This window comes from Musa acuminata, chromosome BXJ1-7 (assembly GCF_036884655.1).
Source record: "Musa acuminata AAA Group cultivar baxijiao chromosome BXJ1-7, Cavendish_Baxijiao_AAA, whole genome shotgun sequence".
NCBI lineage: Eukaryota > Viridiplantae > Streptophyta > Magnoliopsida > Zingiberales > Musaceae > Musa > Musa acuminata.
This window is the reverse complement of record NC_088333.1, coordinates 37409267-37432453: the sequence shown is the minus strand read 5'-3', so window position 1 is coordinate 37432453 and position 23187 is coordinate 37409267. Positions and strand designations below refer to the sequence as shown.

The 23187-nt window shown below is 35.9% G+C and overlaps 1 protein-coding gene across 1 annotated transcript in view; it reads left to right on the top strand.

The window, feature by feature from the left end:
* The window catches only part of LOC135679736 (uncharacterized), a 37867-nt gene extending 15530 nt beyond the window's left edge, over nucleotides 1-22337 (top strand). Inside the window, exon 3 of the mRNA XM_065193720.1 lies at nucleotides 22265-22337. Coding sequence (XP_065049792.1) covers nucleotides 22265-22337 — 73 coding nt within the window. The remainder of the gene's footprint in view (nucleotides 1-22264) is intronic.
* The last annotated feature ends 850 nt before the right edge of the window (nucleotides 22338-23187 follow it).

The following is a 23187-nucleotide window of genomic DNA, read 5'->3' as shown; positions in this document are numbered from 1 at the left end:
TGAAGTATTATGAAAGAGATTCTAATCAAAGAATCTATTATGTTTGGAATCTAATGACTAACGAGGTTCATGTCATCCCTATTAGCTTAAATCATCATAGATGGCATGTTTCTGCTGGACTGGCTTTTGAACCATCAGCTACTTCGGCTAGTTACAAAGTAGTGGAACTCATAGAAGAAAATCAATATGAGGTCTATGAGTATAAATTCAAGATATACTCCTCAGTCACAAGGAAGTGGATAATGTCCAATCAGAAATTTATCATCCCAACTAAAAGATTCTTTTCCAATCAATGGAATGTTTTGTACAAAGGAGGTGTCATATATTGGAATTCTTTTCCTCATATATTATGGTTTAACCTCAGTAAAAATATCTCAGGCTACATATTACCACCGATGATACAAAATATAACTAAGCATTCGATTGGGATGACAGATGAAGGAATTTTGACAATCTCTCAACTAGGCAAGAATTACCATTTGGTATGGATATTGAATAATGATGGAGTATGGGTCAACAGATATTTCGTATACAAAAATTACCTTTCAGATGACTACTTTTACTGGCACCTACCATACATAGGAAGAAATAGGTTATATATGGTGGCATGTGTGGGTTTGAAGAATATATTGTATTACGAGGACATGACGACCGGAGAGTTTATAATGGTTCGTGAGATCAAATTTTGTGATATGCCACCTATATATACTTGGTTAAACTATGATATCTTAACCAGGATAGGCAGCTTGGAAAGCTGAATTTAGTGAGCCTTTACGGTTTGTAAGTGATACAAATACAGTTTTATATTACCATATTGTGTATCTACCTACATATTGATACCTTCAAATTTATTTGTTCATCATCCTTATTCGATGTCATATTTGCTTCTTTCTTTTCGAGTCTATCGTTTTGTATATGTGTATAAGAGGACGATCTTATTTTGAATGGTGATTCTACATCATGGGTTAGATCCTCATGATCAAATTTTAATGTATGTAGTCCAAAATTAAGATGTAATAGGTGTTTATTTGAATGTAATATGTGTTGAATCTACGTATTTTGATGATGAAACCAATTGATAATTGTGTTTATATTTTAATCTATATTTTGAGTGACGCATGATGCTTCGATCAGGATGAGACAATTAAAGCAGGAAAAATCATGTTGGGTTGGAGGAACATGTCAGAAGATTAGACGTCAGGCCGGTGGATCGGTCGACATATCGATAGAAGGCTTCAGGCCATGGATTCGGGTATCGAGCCATGAAGATTGGACATTGCGCCAAGGATATCAGAGTTGCGGAGTCAACTGGTCGATTGGACAATAGGCCGTAGGAGAGGACAATGTGTCGAAGAATCGGACGAAGCATCAAGGGACCAATGACATACTGGATAACATGATTAATGCTTAGTATTAATTGTCTAGATTGAAGTATGTTTTACATATGCAGGATTAACTACAATGGCAAGGCATGGAGCAAAATGAAGTCCCGGAGTTAAAGACACGATCACGTTGGGAGTTCGAGAGTTCGTCGGAAGTCCGGACATTAGTCGGAAGTTCTGGAGGAACCAGCCGAGAAGTCTCGGAGCTTGCAAGAGAAGCTCATCAGAACTCGCTAAGAAGATCGTCATGAAGTCTAGGAGCTTGCCAGGAGTCCGTCGGAAGTTTGCCGAAAGATCGCCGAAAGAATAGACATAGGGACTTGTTTAGCTTAGCAAATATCTTAGGATTTCGTAGTTAGCACGTAATTGGGCTTGGATTTGGGCCAACCCAATTAGGGCCCAGTTAGGCCCATGTAAGAATTGTGTTAGGCCTAATAAGAAGCTCAAACAATGCCCCAAGGAGTCTCATCGTCATGGCACAGTCTTCGAGACTATGTCAGGTGGTGGTACCGCCAGTCTGGGCGGTTGTACCACCCCTGGCAGGGTGCTAGGCAATGGTACAGCCAATCTAGGTGGTGGTACCACCCAACACTAGCCCCCAGGTGGTGGTACCGCCAGACCTAGCCAGTGGTACCGCCTAGGACAGTGTCAGTCAAACTAACACTAGACGGTGGTACGGCCCGTGCCTAGAGAACCCGGGATGAGATGTTTTTAGGCTCTAAGTTTGAATCAACTTGAAGCCTATAAATACCCCCTCATCCTTGGTTAAAGCACACAAATACAGAGTATTCAAAAGTGAGAAAACGTTGTTGTAATCTCTTTAGAATTCCCTCATCTATTCTAAGTGTTAGATTTTCGTACGAGAGGAGTGTGAGCATTTGTAAGGGTTGTCTCCTAAACCAGGTAAAAGGAGAAGAGGGGTGTAAAGGTGATTGGCCTTCGCCTATTGAAGAAAGGCCTCTAGTGGATGCCGGTGACCTCGTCATAGGAGTAAGCCGAAGGTGGATATAGATCACATTGACTTAACCACTCTAAAATCTCTGGTTTGCATTTCCTTTGTGCTATTTATCTTAACTGCAAACTGCTTTCCTTACTTTACATCAAATACGTTTTCGTATGCTTCAAAGTTAAGATCTTTACGAAAAGGTTTTCGTCGAAAATGACTTTTATCGAACGAAGTTTTAATAGAGATGTAATCTTTTCGCTGCACTAATTCATGCCCCCTCCTCCCCCCCCCCCCCTCCCCCTCCCCCCCTCTTAGTGCTGACCTTGATCCTAACAATTGGTATCAGAGCCCATGTTTTCTAATTTGGTTTAACACCCAAATAGAAATGACTCTTTTCAGCTTTCAAGAGGGTCATTCTCTCATTCGTCCTCCTTTTTTCAATGGGACAGACCACTTATTGGAAAACTCGAATGAGATTTTTCTTGCTTTCTTTGGATTTGAATTTATGGCACATTGTCGAATCCGGCTTTAAAAGGTCTTTTCTTCTAATGAAAGATTGGAATAATTTGGAGAAGAAGACTTTTTCTTTAAATGCTAGAGCTATGAATGCTCTATTTTGTGCCTTAGATAAAACAGAGTTTAATCAGTTTTCTTATGCGAAACGACTTTCGATATTTGGCGTACTCTTGAAATCACACACGAAGGCACAATTAGTGTAAAAGATTCTTAAGTAAATTTTTTGATGCATGATTTTGAGATGTTTTATATGAAACCAAGAGAAACTATTGGAGACATGTACACTCATTTTATGGATGTCGTTAATAATCTAAAAGCACTTGGTAAAAGTTTTTCAAACTTTGAACTCGTGAACAAGATCTTGCGTTCTCTTTCTAAGAAGTGGGATTCAAAAGTAGCGACTTTACAAGAAATAAAATATTTAAATATTTTTTTACTTAAAGAACTTATCAGTACATTGATGACATATGAAATGGTGCACAATGCACTTGATGAACATGATGAACAAAACCACCTTCCAAAGAACAGGAAGGATTTGGGACATAGAACATTCGAAGACCACTTGAGCATAAGCTCAAATGATGGTGAACTTGAACTCACTAAGAAATTTAAGAACAAAAAGAACGGAACTACTTACTTTGAATGCAAGAAGAAGAACAAAAATTGGGATGAATTGAGCTCCTTCGAAGACGAGGAGAAAATCAAGAAAGGTGAGGTGGCAAACTACGCCTTAACCGCTTTCAATGATGAGGTAATTGAAATCCCCCTAATTTACTTCGAAATTACATGATGCTTTTCATGATGCATTTTTTTAAATTTAGTTTTGAATTAATTTTCTTAAAAATTAAATGTTTAAAAATGAAAATGTAAAAATATGATCATGCTCATAATATTGAAAATGATAATGAAAATTGCATGTCTTAAGTTAATGCAATAAAATGTTAAATATAAATCTAATGATTCTATACCTAGTAAGATTAATCTTATGTATGTGCTTGAGAAGCAAGAATGTGTATTTTGATGATTTCTATATTGCTTTTCAATGACGATGCATGGCTTTTGTATGGAAGGCTTGATATTTTTTATGAACCTTATCTTTATTTCTAAAACATGATGTATGGTTTTGACATAAGAACAAAAATTTGAGCATGCTAATATAAAGTCAATCATATAAATTAAAACTAAATAAGTTCTAGGTATCAATAAGAATCATTCAAAATTATGTTCAATGAAACCTTGTTTGATGTTGTAATGAAAATATTGAAGTTTTGATACCATGATTTGATGATTTTATGCATGAGATTTTAAAGTTATATATGATGATTTTTGTGATTTATTGGACTTAATGGTTTTTATGACGAAATTCATTTTTCGATCCTAAACGTTGATGCATATATTGATTTGGCATAAATGAAATAAATCACATGAATTTAAACAACTAAAAAGAGAAAAGCATTGTTCTTGAAAATTCTTTTCCTCTATCTTATTGATTTGTATGAATCTCTTGAAAATGATTTTAATTTGACGATTTGAATTTGAATGAGTTTTATTCAAATCATGACCTTAATCTCTTGAAATTATTTGAGATTTTTTTTAATCATGATCTCTTCTTTGTACTCCTATGTTTCTTTTTACCATTTAATAAAGAGGAGATCTATAAAACTAACCATGATCTTGATAATTATGTTTTGAAACTTTATGTAAATCAAGATCGTTCACCATGACTTCTTGTATTTTATTAAAAAATTTATTTATGAATCATGTCTTTTGGTATTCATGTAGTCTTATCTTTCATAACATGATTTCCTTGTATTTATGGCTTGTATGGCTTGAAATGTTTTGGAATGATGCATGCAATATTTATGCTTTTATTGTGATGATATGTGTGATGCATATGATGTGTATCATGATCAAAATGTTGATAAATGGTTAATGTTTTAGTATCAAGTATGATATGCTCATAATGATGAATGATTTATTTTTCGATATCATGCATGAAAAATGAAATGTAAGGTTTTGAAATTATGCATGTCTTAATTTGAAAATGTGATGTTGCATAAATAAGATTGATACTTACCTTTGTCATGATTTTGAAATTGATGTAAAGGGTCTTCCCTTCTTTTTGACAATGACAAAGGGGGAGAAATGTTGTTAGCTAGCTTACACAAGTCAAGAGAAGATGCAAACATACTTCATGTAGTTTGCTTCATGTAAAACATTGTCTCTTGCTAGCTTGTTATCTTGCTAGCTTGCACTTTGCAAGAGAAGCAAAATAAAAAATAAAAAAATGGTACTTCTCAAAAGAGAAGAAAGAACTTGCTATCTTGAAACATCACTACTTGCTAATCTCAAGAAGTAAAACTTACAACTTGCATATTGCAATAGGAAGCAAGAATCACTAGCTTGCACACTTCAACAAGAAGCTATCATGCATTTAATCTCAAAATTGGCTAGCTTGTATGTTGTAGAAATTACTATCTTACTACCTTGCATATCTATGATGATAGCAAAATTGTATAATGTTAAAACTAGGAGATTATGTTAATTATGCAATGTGTTGAACTTGGATATTTCAAACACTTGCTAGCTTGAACATTGCAAAACAAACATGCTGAGCTTGCATATCTAGCAAAATTTACAAACATGTAAAACTCAAATTTTTGCTAGCTAGCACGAAGATAAAACTTGATGTTTATTATGCAACGATTTGAACTCCTACTTCTAAACACATGAGAATTGTACTTTTCCTTTTTGTTGATGACAAAGGGGGAGAAGTATGTTGATGACATGCATGATTTGATCATGACATGTTGCTTGGATTTTTGAATCCAAGAGTTTCTATCAATATGGTATATTGATAGGGGGAGTTTGTTTAAACTCCGGGAGTTAAGTTTAACTTCATCATCAATTAGTTGTCATTATCAAAAAGGGGGGGATCGTTGAATCTCATATTTTGATGATAAAACTAATTGATAATTGTGTTTATATTTTAATCTATGTTTTGAGTGACACAGGATGCTTCGATCAGGATGAGACAATTAAAGCAGAAAAAATCGTGTTGAGCCAGAGGAATATGTCAGAAGATTGGATGTCGGGCAGGCGGATCGGTCGACGTATCGATAGAAGGATTCGGGCCGTGGATTCGGGCATCGGGCCAAGAAGAGCGGACATTGCACCAAGGATATTGGAGTTATGGGGTCAACTGACTGATTTGGCAATAGGCTGTAGGAGAGGACGATGCGCTGAAGAATCGGACGAAGCCTCGAGGGTCCAATGACATGCCGGACAACTTGATTAATGCTTAGTATTAATTGTCTAAATCAAAGTATATTTTACATGTGCAAGATTAACTACGATGGCAAGGCATGGAGCAAAATGAAGTCCCGGAGTCAAGGATGTGATCACGTTGGGAGTTTGAGAGTTCGTCGAAAGTCCGGACGTTCATCGAAAGTTCTGGAGGAACCAGTCGAGAAATCTCAGAGCTTGCTAGAGAAGCTTGTCAGAACTCGCCAAGAAGATCATCGTGAAGTCCAGGAGCTTGTCAGGAGTCCGTCAGAAGTTCGCCGGAAGCTCGCCGGAAGAATATACATAGGGACTTGTTTAGCTTAGCAAATGTCTTAGGATTTCGTAGTTAGCACGTAATTGGGCTTGGATTTGGGCCAACCCATTTAGAGGCCAGCTAGGCCCATGTAAGAACTGTGTTAGACCCAATAAGAAGCCCAAACAGTGCTCCAAGGAGTCTCACCATCGTGGCACAGTCTTCAAGAGTTTATACACGCGATTAGACGACTTCCAAGTGATTCTTGGAATGGAGTTTATACACGCGATGAAGTTGGTGCCATCGTTTCTAAACTCCCTATGTATGATAGGAGGTGATGACCCTTATGTGGTTCCCATCTCTCGGAGAGGAACTTGGGACCCCCAACATATATCGGCATTACAATTGAAGAAAGGGGTACGAAAAGGTGAATTAACATTCATGGCTATTATGAAGTTAGAGTCACTCGATGAGAAGGTTGTTCATGAACCTGCTATGGTGGCAAACGTCTTGAAGGAGTTCATAGATGTTATGCCACTCAAGTTGTCGAAGACTCTACTGCCACGCAGAGGCGTGGATCATCATATCGAATTAGGGCCAAGAGTGAAGCCTCCAGTGAGACCACCCTACCGCATACCCCCTTCAGAGTTGGTAGAGCTTAGAAAGTAGTTAGGTGAATTATTAAGCGGTGGTCTAATCTGTAGTTCTAAAGCACTATTCGGAGCTCTAATTCTCTTCCAAAAGAAATAAGATGGGAGCCTCCGACTATGCATCGATCATCGAGTCCTCAATAAAGTAATGGTGAAGAACAAGTATCCCATCCAGCTTGTCATGGGCTTGTTCCACCAATTGGACAAAGTCAAGTATTTCTCTAAACTTAATCTCTGGTCGGGGTACTAGTAAGTGCGCATTGCTGAAGGCGATGAAGCAAAGACTACTTGCATGACTAGGTATGGAGCGTTTGAGTTCTTGGTGATGCCTTTCGGCTTAACCAATACTCCATCCACGTTCTGCACTCTTAGGATCCAACTATTCAAAGAGTATTTGGATAAGTTTGTGGTCGTCTACTTGGACGATATCGTCATCTATAACCAAATGCTCGAGGAGCATGTCGAGCATCTTCGAACAATTTTCAAGGTTCTCAAGAAGAACACTTTGTTCGTGAAAAGAGAGAAGTGATACTTTACTCAAACGAAGATCTTATTCTTAGGGCTTCGAATCAGTGATAGCTCCATTCGGATGGACAAATCGAAGGTATAAGCTATTATGGAATGGTGAACTCCAAAGAAGGTGGCAGAGTTGTGATCTTTGGTTTCATCAACTACTATCGACGCTTCATAGCGGGTATTCGAAGCGTGCAACTCCACTAATAGAGTTACTGGAGAAGTAGTAGCCTTGGAGGTGGTCTGATAAATGTGAAGCTACCTTCCAAGATCTAAAGACTGTTGTGTTGGAAGAATCGGTGCTCAAATTGTCGGACTATGGGGAGCCCTTCGAAGTCCATACAGATACTTCAGACTTCGCTATTGAGGGAGTACTCATGCAGGAGGGTCATCCGGTGGCCTATGAGAGCCACAAGCTCAACAAGACCGATCGATGGTATCCGGTGCATGAAGAGGAGATGACAACGGTGGTCCACTGTCTATAAGTTTGGCGACACTACCTTCTTGGATTGCGATTTGTGCTGAGGACAAACAACATCGCTTTGAGCTATTTCCAAACTCAAAAGAGACTCTCCCCAAAGTAAGCATGATGGCAAGACTTCCTAGCTGAGCTTGATATGGCATTGGAGTATAAGCCCAGAAAGATAAATGTCGTGGCTGATGCATTGAGTTAGAAAGTGGAGCATGTGAATACCGTACAATTGGAGGGCAGAGGCCAAGTAAGTAAGTTGGACTCCAACTTCCTTTCTAGGAACATGGATGGACTGTACAGTGATCCTCAAGTAGTAACCTTGATGTAGCTCATCAAAAAAGGTAAGACACAATGATTTTGGGTCCAGGAGGGGCTCGTTTACATAAACGGGAATAGGGTTTATGTCCCTCGAGTGAACAATTTGAGGCGTGAGCTCTTAAGAGAGTGTCATGATTCCCCTTGGGCTAGACATCCGAGCATTCATAGAACCTTGGCTCTCGTAGAGAGGGCCTTCTACTATCCAAAGATGGGGACTGATATGGAGGAATATGTTCGAACGTGCCTCACTTGCTAACAAGACAAGGTAGAGCAGTGGAAGCCGATGGGACTTTTGGAGTCGTTTCCCATACTAGAAAGGTCGTGAGAGAGCATTTGCTTGGATTTTATATTAAGCTTGCCAGCAATAGGGGGACTCGAATCGATATTCGTAGTGGTCGATCGATTTTCAAAGTATGCAATTTTCATTGCTGCACCCCTACACTATTCAATAGAGGAGGCAGCTAAGCTAATGATGAAGAATGTAGTGAAGTATTGGGGAGTCCCGTACAATATCATTAGTGATCGAGATGCTCGGTTCCGAGGACGATTCTGGAACGAGCTATTCAAATTGTTGGGGTATAAGTTATACTACTCCACAAGCCTCCAATCCCAGATGGATGGCCAAACCGAAAGGATAAACTTGCTCTTGGAGCAATATCTTTGGCACTACGTGAGTGCCAACCAATGAGATTGGGTGAAGTTATTAGACATTGCTCAATTCTCCTACAACTTACAACGGAGCTCTACATCCAATAAAAGCCCCTTCGAGATCATTATAGGATAACAACCATTGACTCCTCATACCTTGGCTATCGGATATACTAGGAGTAGTCCGTCAGCATATCTCTTTGCAAAAGAATGGCACCGAAATGCATATATTGCATGGGCTTACTTGGAGAAGGCGGCCAAAAAAGATGAAGAAGTGGGCCGACTTGGGAAGGTGACCACAGGAGTTCAAAGTCGACGATTTGGTATTGGTGAAGCTCTACCCAGTATCACTCAAATTCTTTAGGAACAAGGTATATAAAGGATTGGTGTGCAAGTATGAAGGACCCATTCTAATTATCAGTAGGGTGGGTAACGTTTGCTACAGGTTGCAGCTATCGGCGTGGCTCAAAATTTATAATGTTTTTTATGCCAGCAACTTGAAAGTCTATCACTTAGATCCACAAGATGCTTTCCAAAGTGTTCCAACTCAGCTACCCACGACCAAAGCCTCCTACGGGAAGCGAGTTGAAACCATTCTAGCGAATCGCAAGATAAAGCTACCCAATGGAGCTGAGCGGACCGAGTACTTGGTGAAGTGGCGAAAGCTTTCCCAACTAAAGCCAGTTGGGAGCCTGAAGATACCCTACAACATGAAGAAGCAATCATCAACAACTACCAATAAGCATCGATGAGAGTATTAATAGTTTAAGTGGGGGAGAATGTCATGAACGGTCGTCGCACACTCACAATAACTTCGTTCAACGAACCGTTTGTCGTTTTTGCATGCTTGTATAAAGACATGACAACCTGTTTTACCTTGGTTTTGTGTGTTTTGCTTGTAAAAATATATGTTCGAATAGGTTGCAATGCTATAGTGTGATCGCTCACCGCACCAAGCCAAAAAGCCTTAAAATGACTTTGTTTTCGCATGTCGCGATCTGTTTTCTAAAGCCCGCTGCAGCACCTAAAAAGTCAACCATCTTAGCACCCTGAAACCCCCTGGGTGGCACAGGGCTAAATGGGGCTTTGGTATATTATTGGACGTTGAAAAAATCTTCATAAGTTTGAATGTTAACTTGACGAGAACTTACTTTCGCACCCGGCACCCGGTGAGCAGTTGTTTGTGGACTTGCAACTATTCATTCTATATTCTAAAGTCCTTGTTTTCGTCCTTCCTCTCTTTTCTCCTGTGCATATAAGGTGCTTGCTGAATTTCTTGTAAAGCTTCCCTCTTTGCTCGACGTCGGGACTTGTCCGTTGCTCATTTTCAATCTAATCAACTTTCTGTTTTGCAGGTCCTTCGAGACCTGTACAAGGTTGCAACTAAGCTGACCCTTTGCGAACGTGTATGTCACAAGGGCGCCTCATGACTTATGCAATCCCAACTAAATCCAAGAAGTTAGCACAAGGGTGCTTCGTGACTTAAGCAACCTAAGCTAAGTTCGTGTCTTGGCCGCAAGGGTGCCTCACGACTTAGACAATTCCAGCTAAGTCTGTGACAGTCTGGTGGAACGAAGCAGAGATGGTGTCATTGGTGGGTTCATCGGGAAATTGTGCAAAAAATTACTATTTGTCACTACATTAATTAAATAAGAAACATAGCTACAAAACTACATGTCATTTAACCTTATATTTTCATATATGCATCCAACAAGCTAAAGGTACTTTTGTGGGTTACAAGATTTGTGTGATACAAATGATCTCGTCGAGTTTGTATCGAGCTCTAATTCAGCCCAATAATTAGGTTCCAATTTGATCTAGTTGGAGCTCAAGCCTCACTCAAATTTGGCTCAAATTGAATTCCAATCAAAATCCAATTCAGCTCAGCTAGACTTTGGGTGCCGACTCAAATTCAATTTGGCCAAGCTCTAAGTCAAGTCCAATCTCAAGAAGTAATATCCGATCAGCTCCAACCTTCATCAAGTCCCAATTCTAGTTGGACTCGAATTGGAAGATGACTTTGGATGCCAACTCTAACAACCATCCTTCCTCAATCCGACTCTTAGGAGGAGATCGGCCCCCCAATTGAAGAGTAGATGATGGCCAGCCGGTTTATAGCTAAGAGACCTTAAAACTTAGGACTCTGCCCCATTCCTTATCTATTAAATCAAGGGATCTCAGCCACCTTGAAACCATCGAAGCATCAAGAAGAACACACAGTACCAAAGAAACCAGAGTTGGATAGGTAAAAAAAAAGGAGCTGGGATTTCATAGTTGCAATTATTTTGTTTCTTCGGATATAGAGAATAGCATCATCCATGTATGATCCGGATCTAATAACTTCTTGATTTGGATTAGATATTTGGATTCGTTCATGTCAAAATGTGAGTACTTGTATCAAAAATTTTGGGTCGGATTTTGGATGTTATCGGTCTATGTTGAAACGAACCAAATGTATCCTGTTTTCGAGTTCGATCAATTAATGGATGAAGATACAAGTTAATCTTATGATTCTTGTGAATTACTTGATGAAGGGTACAAATCTTATATTTTCAGAAACAAAGTTGAAAATAATCGGAAGATGAAACCGAGAAAGACACTTTCTTGCAATCCCGACTTAGATCTCTTAGTGGATAAAGAATCCATCTAACAAAAAAAGTCAAATGTTTAGACAAATCACTACACCTTATGGCTATCATTAGCCAACAACCACACATTAGAATTATGTAGCTGAAATACGATTTGATTTCTACGAGACTCATTTAAAGAAATGAACTAGATTTACATTCTTCTCTCTTTATATCCTTTATAAGATAACTATGAGCGATGGAATAGGGACTAAAGAAAAATAGAATAGATATAATCTCAATTGTGTTGTGGTGTATGTAATTATTAGGAGATTCTGTCTATTTATCGGTGAGAATAAAAAATTTAAGAAAAATAATTAGGAAAATCCCTTTCATCATAGGTCATTTAGTAAGGAATTCTATTGCATACTAAGTTCTTTTGTTGTCTATGAGAATGGCCTTGTCCTCTTATCTCGCTTATGCTCATTAGGCTTAATCTAAGTTGTAGTAGACTTTTCGGCTTTCCTTTTACATAGAACTAATTAACAATACACATATGTAACTAAACTGGTTTTCTATGCTATGCGCACTGTGATCTAACTTGCTTTATGCAAATAAGTGACTTTCATTTTATTGAATATAATTAAAATTATAATATATTATGTCTAATTAAATAAGATCACACAAGATAATATTTTATTAAGAATCTTCTCATAATTATTCTACACAATGTCAAAGTAGAAAATATTATAATAATACACCACATTCTACATTTGAACACTTCTATGAGCCAAAGATCCAACGGCTTTCCCTTGGAGAAGGAGAAAGAGATACGAAAGCTTCAGAGCACCTCTGCTCTCCTCCTCCTCTCGTCCCGATGTTCCTTCTCTCTGATGCTCGATCCTTTGTGCTTCATTGACAACTGCTGTAAGTTGTTAACTTGTTATGCAGAAGGTTTGAGCCGCTGGGCACGATGCGCTCCTCGTGCTCGGCCGAGCTACCGTTCTTGCCCGACCCAGCGTGATATCCACATCTGCCAATCTTCTCCGACTTTCGTCTGCCGATACCGACCGTAATTACTTCCTCCGAGGGCTCCTTTGCCCATCTCTTCTCTCATGTTCCCTGCGATATCTTTTGCTTCCCGTTGACCCGTCGAGCGAAAACATGCGTGCTGATGCTGGAGATGACCAGAATCATGCATGCTTGAAAGATGCTTGAGCCCGTCTTCTCCTCACGGCCTACTGGAACACCGTCGCCAAGTGCTTCAAGAACTCCTACAGTGATTGGAGGCGGAAGATGACCGACCTCAAAGGAAGAAGAAGAGGGAACGGAAACTAAGAGGAGTCGTGCAATGTTACTCTGCATCCCTCGATCGGCGACTCCACCAAACCACATTAATGGTTCTTCAATTCAGAGATAGTATACGTACAGTGATCAAACAACATAAATTTTGAGGAAACACATAACTCATTGCTCAAGAGATAGAGGAATTGGATCGAGGCCAAGAGGCTTCACTCCTCCGTTTCCATTCCATGGCATGTCGCTGATCTCTCTCTTATTGCAGCGGCTATGCACTTGCCATGCCTGATGAGAACTGTTGGGATACAATCTGGATCTCAGTATTAGGAGATACCGAGACAGGGAGAGAGAGATGAGGAGGGTTTTGATTACTAGGATGTCAACAAGGAGAAAAGCAGAGGAGAAGGGAATAGAAGTTAAGAGAGTTCGAGTCCAGTCGAAAGACACAAGTCCAAAGGAGGACAAGCGACTTCTCTGCTATAGTTTCTTCTCTCCCTTGAGGGGGATACTGCATGCTTGCAGAGAACAGCACCAAATCCAGCAACACTTGGATCACTTTTGCTTACAACCAACTCGTGCTATGTCGAACAGTATCTAAGAAGAATTACCAAAGTCAGTTTAAACACACCCATTTCATGATGAACAGAATTAGCTAAACCAAATTGGCCAAAGAAAGCAGTAGAAAAGGCATAAATAAGCGCTAAAAGCCATTCTGCACTTTATATTGTTTGCCAAATATGAGTGAACTGTTGCTACAGGTACAGGTGATCTGAGCACCGCAAGTAAAATTAATCAGTAGCTGACCAAGGGATTGGAGAAAACAATTGAAAAAAATATATCTAGAGAGATCAATAATCAAAGGAGTATCAGAAAGTCGATCTATAATTAATATGATTTGACAAATCCTATCTACACAAAGAAAACTAAATTCTTTAATATATAAGATTAACTATAAAACTCTTGGGTTATCCTCATCCAAGTATAACTGTATTTGTATATCTCTCACATTAATCTAAAAAAAATTTCTCTATTCTTTCTAGAAACCAGAAATCACTAACAAGTTTTAATTTAATTAGAATTTATTAATTAATTTGAATATAATTAAAACATCTAAAAATACTTATTAATCTTAAGACAATATGTTTTTGTTTTACTATTGGACTATTGGTGGTGCATGTGAAATGAGACTGACAGATACAACAACCTCGCCAATAAGAAGGCTAACTTCCCTTTGGCACAAGGTAACTTATGAGACCGTAGGAGAGATCTCTCAATGACCTTCAAGTAATGCTGGCTTTTCATCATTTGGTTGTGTGATCCCTTGATACCCCACAGAGAACTTTAAGTAGGAAGGAGTTCGAACAGATAAAGGAAAGGGTAAAAAAGGTAGGGATTTCATAGTTGTAATTGTTTTGTTTCTTCTGATCTAGTGAATGGCATCATCGATGTAGAATCGACAACTTTTTGGATCAGATATTTGGACTCATTTTTTATGTGATGGCTCATCGGCTCAAAAAGTGAGGACTTGTATTCAGATTTTGTAGGTTATGGAGCTCCATTGAATATACCCTTATCTCTACTCTATTTCGGAGGTTGCTCAATTGATGAACGAAGACACAAGCCGACCCTATGGTTCTTGTGAATTATAATATTTATTTATTTGCATGCATGTTTCTTAGATTTGGCACTTAGGTTTTAGATATGTGAAAATTAGACATGGTGATTGGTTTGAATTAGATCAAATAATTTGATTTAGGGTAAGTTGGCCATTCATGTTAATCTGACATTGGTTTCCTTGTGGCCAACACCATCTATTGTTCCACACCTCTATGCATGGAGACAAGACTATTTTAAGCGTCTGAACCACATATTTAAAATTAAAAAAATCCAATAGTGGTATTGTAAAATTAATACAAATTCTAAGAAAGGCATCATGCTTGGTAAATTATTAATCTTCCTTCCTAATACATGCTCATTGTTTCCATTACATATCAAAATAAATATAATAAAATTAGATCAAAATTGAAAATTGACCATCCATTATGCATTAATAAAAAATTATAATGAATTAATTTATATACTATGCATTTTGCATGTACTTGCAATTAATTGATCGAGAGAAGTCAAACCCGATAGCCTTGAATCTGATCTGGTTCATATCAACTCATTTAGGTGAAATTTGAGTCTCTCTTTATATAGAATTGGTGCACTATAATATGTTTTTCAAGTCTAATTAAAAAAAAGTATTACATGATATAAGGGTTCGAAGCTACTCTTTATCTTATCATCATTTGTATAACAAATTCACTAATCAGCAAAAAGTCTCAAAAGAGACATTTATTTGAGCCTAATATCTAAATAAATTGGTCATTACAGGTTACCCTGAATAGATTTTGGATTTCAGTTATATGAAAATCAACCTAAAGTAGTGTTCAGGTTAACTCATATAACTCATTTTCCCACAATTAGAGTTTAAACCAAACATTTAAATTAAGTTAGCTATGCTAATGTGAAAAAGAAAACACTACAAGGAAGAACAACAAATTAAGGTTTAGTCCTCAAATCTAAGTTTAGATACAAATACAAAATTAGTTGGCATGGAGTTGATCCATGATGGTCCTTGTCACAATCGGAGTTTTTTTTTTTTTTTCATGTGAGCCATCAAAATTATTTCCCTGCAAAAATATTATATAGCATAGATGAAAATAACCAATGTGATAATTTAATTCATTAAAGGGATAAAACCATTCATCACAAAAAAAAAGAAATGAATTCTAGTTGAAAATTATGGTTGTAATAATAGGACAAATTGTTGAAAAGAAAAACTCTCTTTGGGTATTTCTGAGAAGTGTCTTAGTTATTAAAATTTTATTATAGCCTCAAGTTTGTATCTAATACCTAGAACATCCCTTTCCTCTCCTTTTTCTAAGGATTGATCTATTGGGTGAATCCATATAGTTATTATATTTTTACACTGTGTTATAGTATTTTTTATGATACCATAAAAATACTATAACATAATATAAAAATACTATTAAATTTTATTAAAAAAATTATGTTTATATATATTTTACACTATGTAACAGTGTTTTTATAATAATAGATAAAATATTGTAATGTAGTGCAAAAATATTATGATATATTTTTTATTATATTAAAATATTTTATGGTATTATTAAAAATACTGTAATATAATGTAAAAGCATTATAACTTAATCAATTCACTGTATGGATTGATCCAGAGGAAAAAAAAAAAGATACGAGAGAGAAAAAAGGTATACGACTGGGAGTATTCCATATGTTTTTTTCTTTCCCTATTACACCTTCTAATATTATATTTTACTAATTTGGTATAGTTACAATAAACCATATTGAAAGGATGTTCCTTGGAATAATACTATGAAAGGTGTCTTTTAAGATATTTTAAGGCTCTATAAATATATACATAATGAACCCTTCATATATGCACATAAAGATTTCTCTTTATATTTTCAATTGTACTGTTGAATTCTATTTAGTTGCTCGGTTCTCTAAAAGATGAAATCTCGATAGTGCTCCCAAGAGAAGTAATTCTGATTGAAAATCATGCTTAGTTCCCACACACAGGTATTAGATTTTTCCTTAAGAATATGTTTATGCATCTTCTAAAATAATATTATCTTTCAATTTAATATTTAAATATTCATGATTTTCTTAATCATATACATGTACTTTTATTTATTTTAAGATGAAATCTCAATAGACTTTGATTAAGGAATTAATGAAGAATTTTTAAAAATAAATTATTTTCATTTGGTTGCATTATTAAACCATATTCTTTCATAATTGTAACTTTGCATTTGATGTATATAGGGATTAACATCACAATATTTACAAATCATACTCTTTATTTGTTAATTAAAACTATATTAGGATAAAACCAAAGCTGGATATTGAACCATTTCTTCCCATGACGAAATAGGGACATTGCTTTACTGTTCAATTGATTAGAATGTCCTAAGAAATATTTGAAAGTAAAATGTCAACTTTCAAGATTTTTTTTTTCGTCCTATATGATTAGTTGAGAGCCTAAATTGAAAATTTTAAAATGCATATGTTTGATAGTAGATTTCATTTTGTCTTGTATTTTATATATCTTATATTGTAATCATTTATAAAGGATTTTAACTTTTATAATATTTATCATTGTATAATTCAACATTGTAATATAAAAGGTTCTCTCTATAAATATAAAAGAAGAGGAAAAGAAGAAAAGAAGAAAGATCTTGCTACAAACAAATCTGTTAGAATTGAGAGTCGTTGTGATAAGCTTTGATTCATAAGATCATATCAAAATTTCTAAAATCAAATTCTCGATAGATTTAGTTCATAAATTATGTTTTTAATATTTGATTCATTTCCCAAGTTATTTAAACTTGTTCATCTTGAAGTCTTCCAATGAGAAAAAAATTATTATGTTTATTATTTTATCTAGGGAGAATTATGCTTCGCTTCAAATAATTTCCTTTCGCTATATTATAAAAATTATTTCTATGATATTATTAATATAGTTTATATCTTAAATATAATAAAATTATAATTTATTTTTTAAAATAAAAAATAAACTTGTGAGGTAACCGAGTGACCTATGGTTCAAAAAATAGTGCAACAACATTGAGACCCATTGACATGAGGAGATTGTAGGTAGTTATGATTTACTATCTTTTGTCATTAATTTGGTGTCTAAAGTCTTTTTTGTCAAGCTTTATGATTATGTGTGCTAAATTGATTCAATAGTTCATGTATGAAGCGAAAGAATTTAATATTTGATTTGGGTTATTTTTTCATATATTTTGGGCAGATTTTTGGTATAATTTTTATTATAAAAATACTTTTAACCTGCAAATATGGATTTATTATAAAATGTTAGGATCTCCCATATTTGATGTGTTAATTTGGTGTAAGCATAAATTAGGTGACCAAGAACATTTAAATGTAGATTAATTATAATTTAGCATAGGTTTGAGGATACATGACAATATGCTCAGGGCCAATCTAATACAAGTGAAATATGTGAAACCTAATCTAGTGGATCCAAGTATCAGTGGGGTTATAGATCCATGAACTTGATAGGGGCAAAAAGTATATCACTCGGGAAAACACAAAGGTAAATCAATAATATAAAATCATGTAACTCTATGTTCGTTCATAATGATCCTCCCATTAACACTAAATCAAAAAATAAAATAGATAATAAAAAATATTATCCTTACTATAAACGCTATATAAAGGATTGGATAAGAAGTTTAGAGTCACTCTTTACTCTAGTTTTTCTCTCTCGTGTCTTTCAAAGGAACAATGAGGTTTACTGTTCTTTCACTATGTTGCAACTATTTATTTGATCACATGCTGATGACATTTCAGTGCTTCGTTTTTATGTTTGTTCATCATTTTCTTAGTGTATAACTTGTAAAACAAAACATCAAGATCGGATTAGATGAGGTTAGATTAGTTCGAGTTGGTTCATAGCTTTTGATTTATAATTTATTGGATTAACTTGAGTAATTAGTTTCTTATTCATGGTTTATAACTTCTAATTTATAATTTATTGGACTAACTCAACTAATACGTTTCCTCTTCATTCTTTAAATGTTTGATGGTATTTTTCTTTGTTCTCTTTTCTTTGATCTTGTACTTATTTTATCTTATATTTCTACTTGATAGAGAATTAATATAATTGTTGGAAAGAAGATAACTTTTATGGCAAGAATACCTGAAGACATCTTTCTTCTGGAAATCCTCCCAAGGCTTCCTTATGATTCCCTCTTTAGGCTCAAATTCGTTTGCAAGAGCTGGCTTCGTTTCATCACCCATCACCTTTTATTTGCACGACAACACTTAAGTTACAATGGGACACCTGGCTTCATGTATATATATAATAAGTGTACAATTAAATTTCAACCTATCAATATTTTTGGGAAATTCAACATTTGCAAACCAGTGTCACTCCTGGATTCCAATGATTTAGAGAAGGCAATTATTATTACCTCTACCAATGGACTCATTTTGTTGAAGGATTATGAAAGAGATTATCATAAAAGTATCTATTATGTTTGGAATCTAATGACTAACGAGGTTCATGTCATCCCTATTGACATAATTCATCATAGATGCCGTGTTGCTGCTGGACTGGCTTTTGAACCATCAGCTACTCCGACTAGTTACAAAATAGTGGAACTCATAGAAGAAATTTGTTATGAGTTCTGCGAGTATAGATTCAAAATATACTCCTCAGACACAAGGAAGTGGATAATGTTCAATGAGAAATTTATCATCCCATATAAAATATGCTCTTCTGATCCGTGGAATGTTTTGTACAAAGGAGGTGTCATATATTGGAATTCTTTTCCTCATATATTATGGTTTAACATCAGTAAAAATATCTCAGGCTATATATTACCACCGATGATACAAAATATAACTAAGCATTCGATTGGGATGACAGATGAAGGATTTTTGACAATCTCTCAACTAGGCAAGTATTACCATTTAGTATGGATATTGAATAATGATGGAGTATGGGTCAATAGATATTTCGTATACAAAAATTACCTTTCAGATGACTGCTTTTATTGGCATCTACCATACATGGGAGGAAATAGGTTATATATGGTGTTATGTGTGAGTTCCAAGAATATATTGTATTACGAGGACATGACGACCGGAGAGCTGATAATGGTTCGGGAGATCAAATTTTGTGTTATGCCACCTATACATACATGGTTAAACTATGATATCTTAACCAGGATAGGCAGCTTGGAAAGCTGAATTTAGTGAGCCTTTACGATTTGTAAGTGATGCAAATACAGTTTTATATTACCATAGTGTATCTACCTACATATTGATACCTCAAAATTTAATTGTTCATCATCTTTATTTGATGTCATATTTGTTTCTTTCTTTTCGAGTCTATCGTTGTGTATAAGAGGACGATCTTATTTTGATCGGTGATTTTGCATAGTGGGTTAGATCCTCAGGATCAAATTTTAATGTATGTAGTCCAAAATTAAGATGTAATAGGTGTTTATTTGAATGGAATATGTGACGTTGTTTTTGTTTATGCATGCTTTGAATGTATATATATAATTATTTTACATTGTACACACTAAAAAGACTTTTAGAATGAGTCTTGAGAAAGTCATATATTAACCAAAGGCAGACCTACTATTCTAGAATGAGTCTTGAGTAAGTAATTAAATTATCAATACCAAACAGGATTTGTCTCTTAGCACAATGACAAAACACTTTGAAAGGAACATTATGAACAAGTTGGCGCTAACGTGACTTCAAATAGAAAAAATATCATGGCATTGTAAGTAGAAATCTTCATAGTTAATGTTATGAACATATTAGGATCATGCTTAAGGGGAACAACTCTTAACAAATCAATTCTAGAAATTAAATCTTGGATAGAAAGCCCAGAAATATAATTGTGAACTAGAATCAACAAGAAAGTCCATGAGGGTTAAATGATGATTTTAGCATCAATAATAACCTATGCTTCTCATATTCTTAATAAAAAAATGAAAAAAGCCTAATAGAAAATGATAACATCATCCAAGCTGGATTTTATCGTAAAAGATCGAAGAGCAGTAGAGTATCAAAGAAATTACAGTGCCAATTGATTGTTAGCCGGAAGAAGCAGTCCAATATCATTCGAGTTGATAAGATGAGAGAGAGAGAGAGAGGATTTGGAACTGATGATTTCAATTATGAGATGGATGTGAAACAAGTGAGATAGGCAGCATCTGGTCGAACGACGCAGAGATGGTGTCGTTGGTGAGTTCATGGGGAAAAATAAATTGTGCAAAAAATTACTATTTGTCACTACATTAATTAAATAAGAAACATAGCTACAAAACTACTTATCTATCATTTAACCTCAAATTTTCATAAATGCATCCAACAAGCTGAAGGTACTTTTGTGGGTTACAAGATTTGTGTGATACAAATGATCTCGTCGAGTTTTTATCGAGCTCCAATTCAGCCCAATTATTGGGTTCCAATTTGATCTAGTTCGAGCTCAAGCCTCACTCAAATTTGGCTCAAATCAAATTCCAATCAAAGTCCAATTCAGCTCAGCACAAAGAAAATGACCTCCAAATAGACATATCAACCTAAGGGACTTATCGAAACCAAAATATCTGACACCAATATCGAATGGGATTAAATATTTATAATTTTACTTAATTTTATATCAAATTTTTTGGTTATATCATTACACATTTATACTCATTAAATCATTATGGATGTACATCAATTTTTAAAAATTTAAAAACAAAATTATGATTAGACGAAAATCTTATGGTTCTTGTGAATCACCTGATAGAGGGTACAAATCTTATATTTCCAGAAACAAAGTCGAAAATAACTAGAAGATGAAACTGAGAAAGACACTATCCTGCAATCCCGACTTAGATCTCTTGGCGGATAAAGAATTCATCCAACAAAAAAAGTCGAATGTTTAGATGAATCGCTACACCTTATGGTTGTCATTTAGCCAACAGCTACATATAAGAATTATGTAGATGAAGTACGATTTGATTTCTACGAGACTCCTTTAAAGAAATGAATTAGACTCATATTCTTCTCTCTTTATATCCTTTATAGGATAACTATCAGAGATGGAATAGGGACTAAAGGAAGATAAAATAGATATAATCTCGATTGCGTCGTGTTGTCTGTAATTACTAGGAGGTTCTATCTATTTATAAGATTTAAGATAAGGTTTATTTGCTAAGGTTATTTGCTAAGGTTTAAGATAAATGATTAGGAGAATCTCTTTCATCAAGGTTATTTGCTAAGGTTTATGACCGTCCTCATATCCCGTTTATGCTCATTATCAGATTGGTTATTGGCTTAATCTGAGTTGTAGTAGACTTTTCGGCTTTCCTTTTTACGTAGAACTAATTAACAAGACACATCTATAACTAAACTGGTTTTCTGTGCTTTCTGCAATGTGCTCTTATTTGCTTTATGAAAATAAGTGACTTTCTTTTTATTGAATCTAATTAAAATTATAATATATTATGTCTAATTAAATAAGATCACACAAGATAATATTTTATTAAGAATCTTCTCATAATTCCTTTTAAAAAAACAGGAAGTAAATATATGTAAGTTCCACAACAGTCAACATATGATGAAATTATTCTACACAATGTCAAAGTAGAAAATATTATAATAATACACCACATTCTACATTTGAACACTTCTATGAGCCAAAGATCCAACGGCTTTCCCTTGGAAAAGGAGAAAGAGATACGAAAGCTTCAGAGCACCTCTGCTCTCCTCTCGTCCCAATGTTCCTTCTCTCTGATGCTCGATCCTTTGTGCTTCATTGACAACTGCTGTAAGTTGTTAACTTGTTATGCAGAAGGTTTGAGCCGCTGGGCACGATGCGCTCCTCGTGCTCGGCCGAGCTACCGTTCTTGGCCGACCCAGCGTGATATCCACATCTGCCAATCTTCTCCGACTTTCGTCTGCCGATACCGACCGTAATGACTTCCTCCGAGGGCTCCTTTGCCCATCTCTTCTCTCATGTTCCCTGCGATATCTTTTGCTTTCCGTTGACCCGTCGAGCGAAAACATGCGTGCTGATGCTGGAGATGACCAGAATCATGCATGCTTGAAAGATGCTTGAGCCCGTCTTCTCCTTACGGCCTACTGGAACACCGTCGCCAAGTGCTTCAAGAACTCCTACAGTGATTGGAGGCGGAAGATGACCGACCTCAAAGGAAGAAGAAGAGGGAACGGAAACTAAGAGGAGTCGTGCAATGTTACTCTGCATCCCTCGATCGGCGACTCCATCAAACTGATAGAATGAGGAAATGAAGAATGAAATTATAAGGAAAAAGGCACACTTCAAGTAGTATCATGTGAAGTCTATTTATACATAGTGAAAAAGGATATTTCTTTAACTGAGCAGAGAGATTTCCTCGTGCAGTTGAGGAAATCTATCTGCTATGCAGTTGAGAATATCTCTCTTTTATCAGAGAAAATCTCTCTGTTATCATGCCCCCGCAAGATCGAGCTCCTGTCAAGGATACCGATCTTGGATCGATGAAACAAAAATAGTTTACGGGCTAGAGGCTTCGTGAGTGAGTCTGCAAGTTGATCAGCCGTATGGACATGAGAGACGCGAAGTTGTTGTCTGACAACTTGATCTCGCACGAAGTGAAAGTCGATGGTGATGTGTTTCTTGCGCGAGTGGAACACTGGATTGACACATAAGTAGGTAGCTCCAACATTGTCACAATATATTGTGGGAGTATGAGTAAAACTAACTTTGAGTTCTTT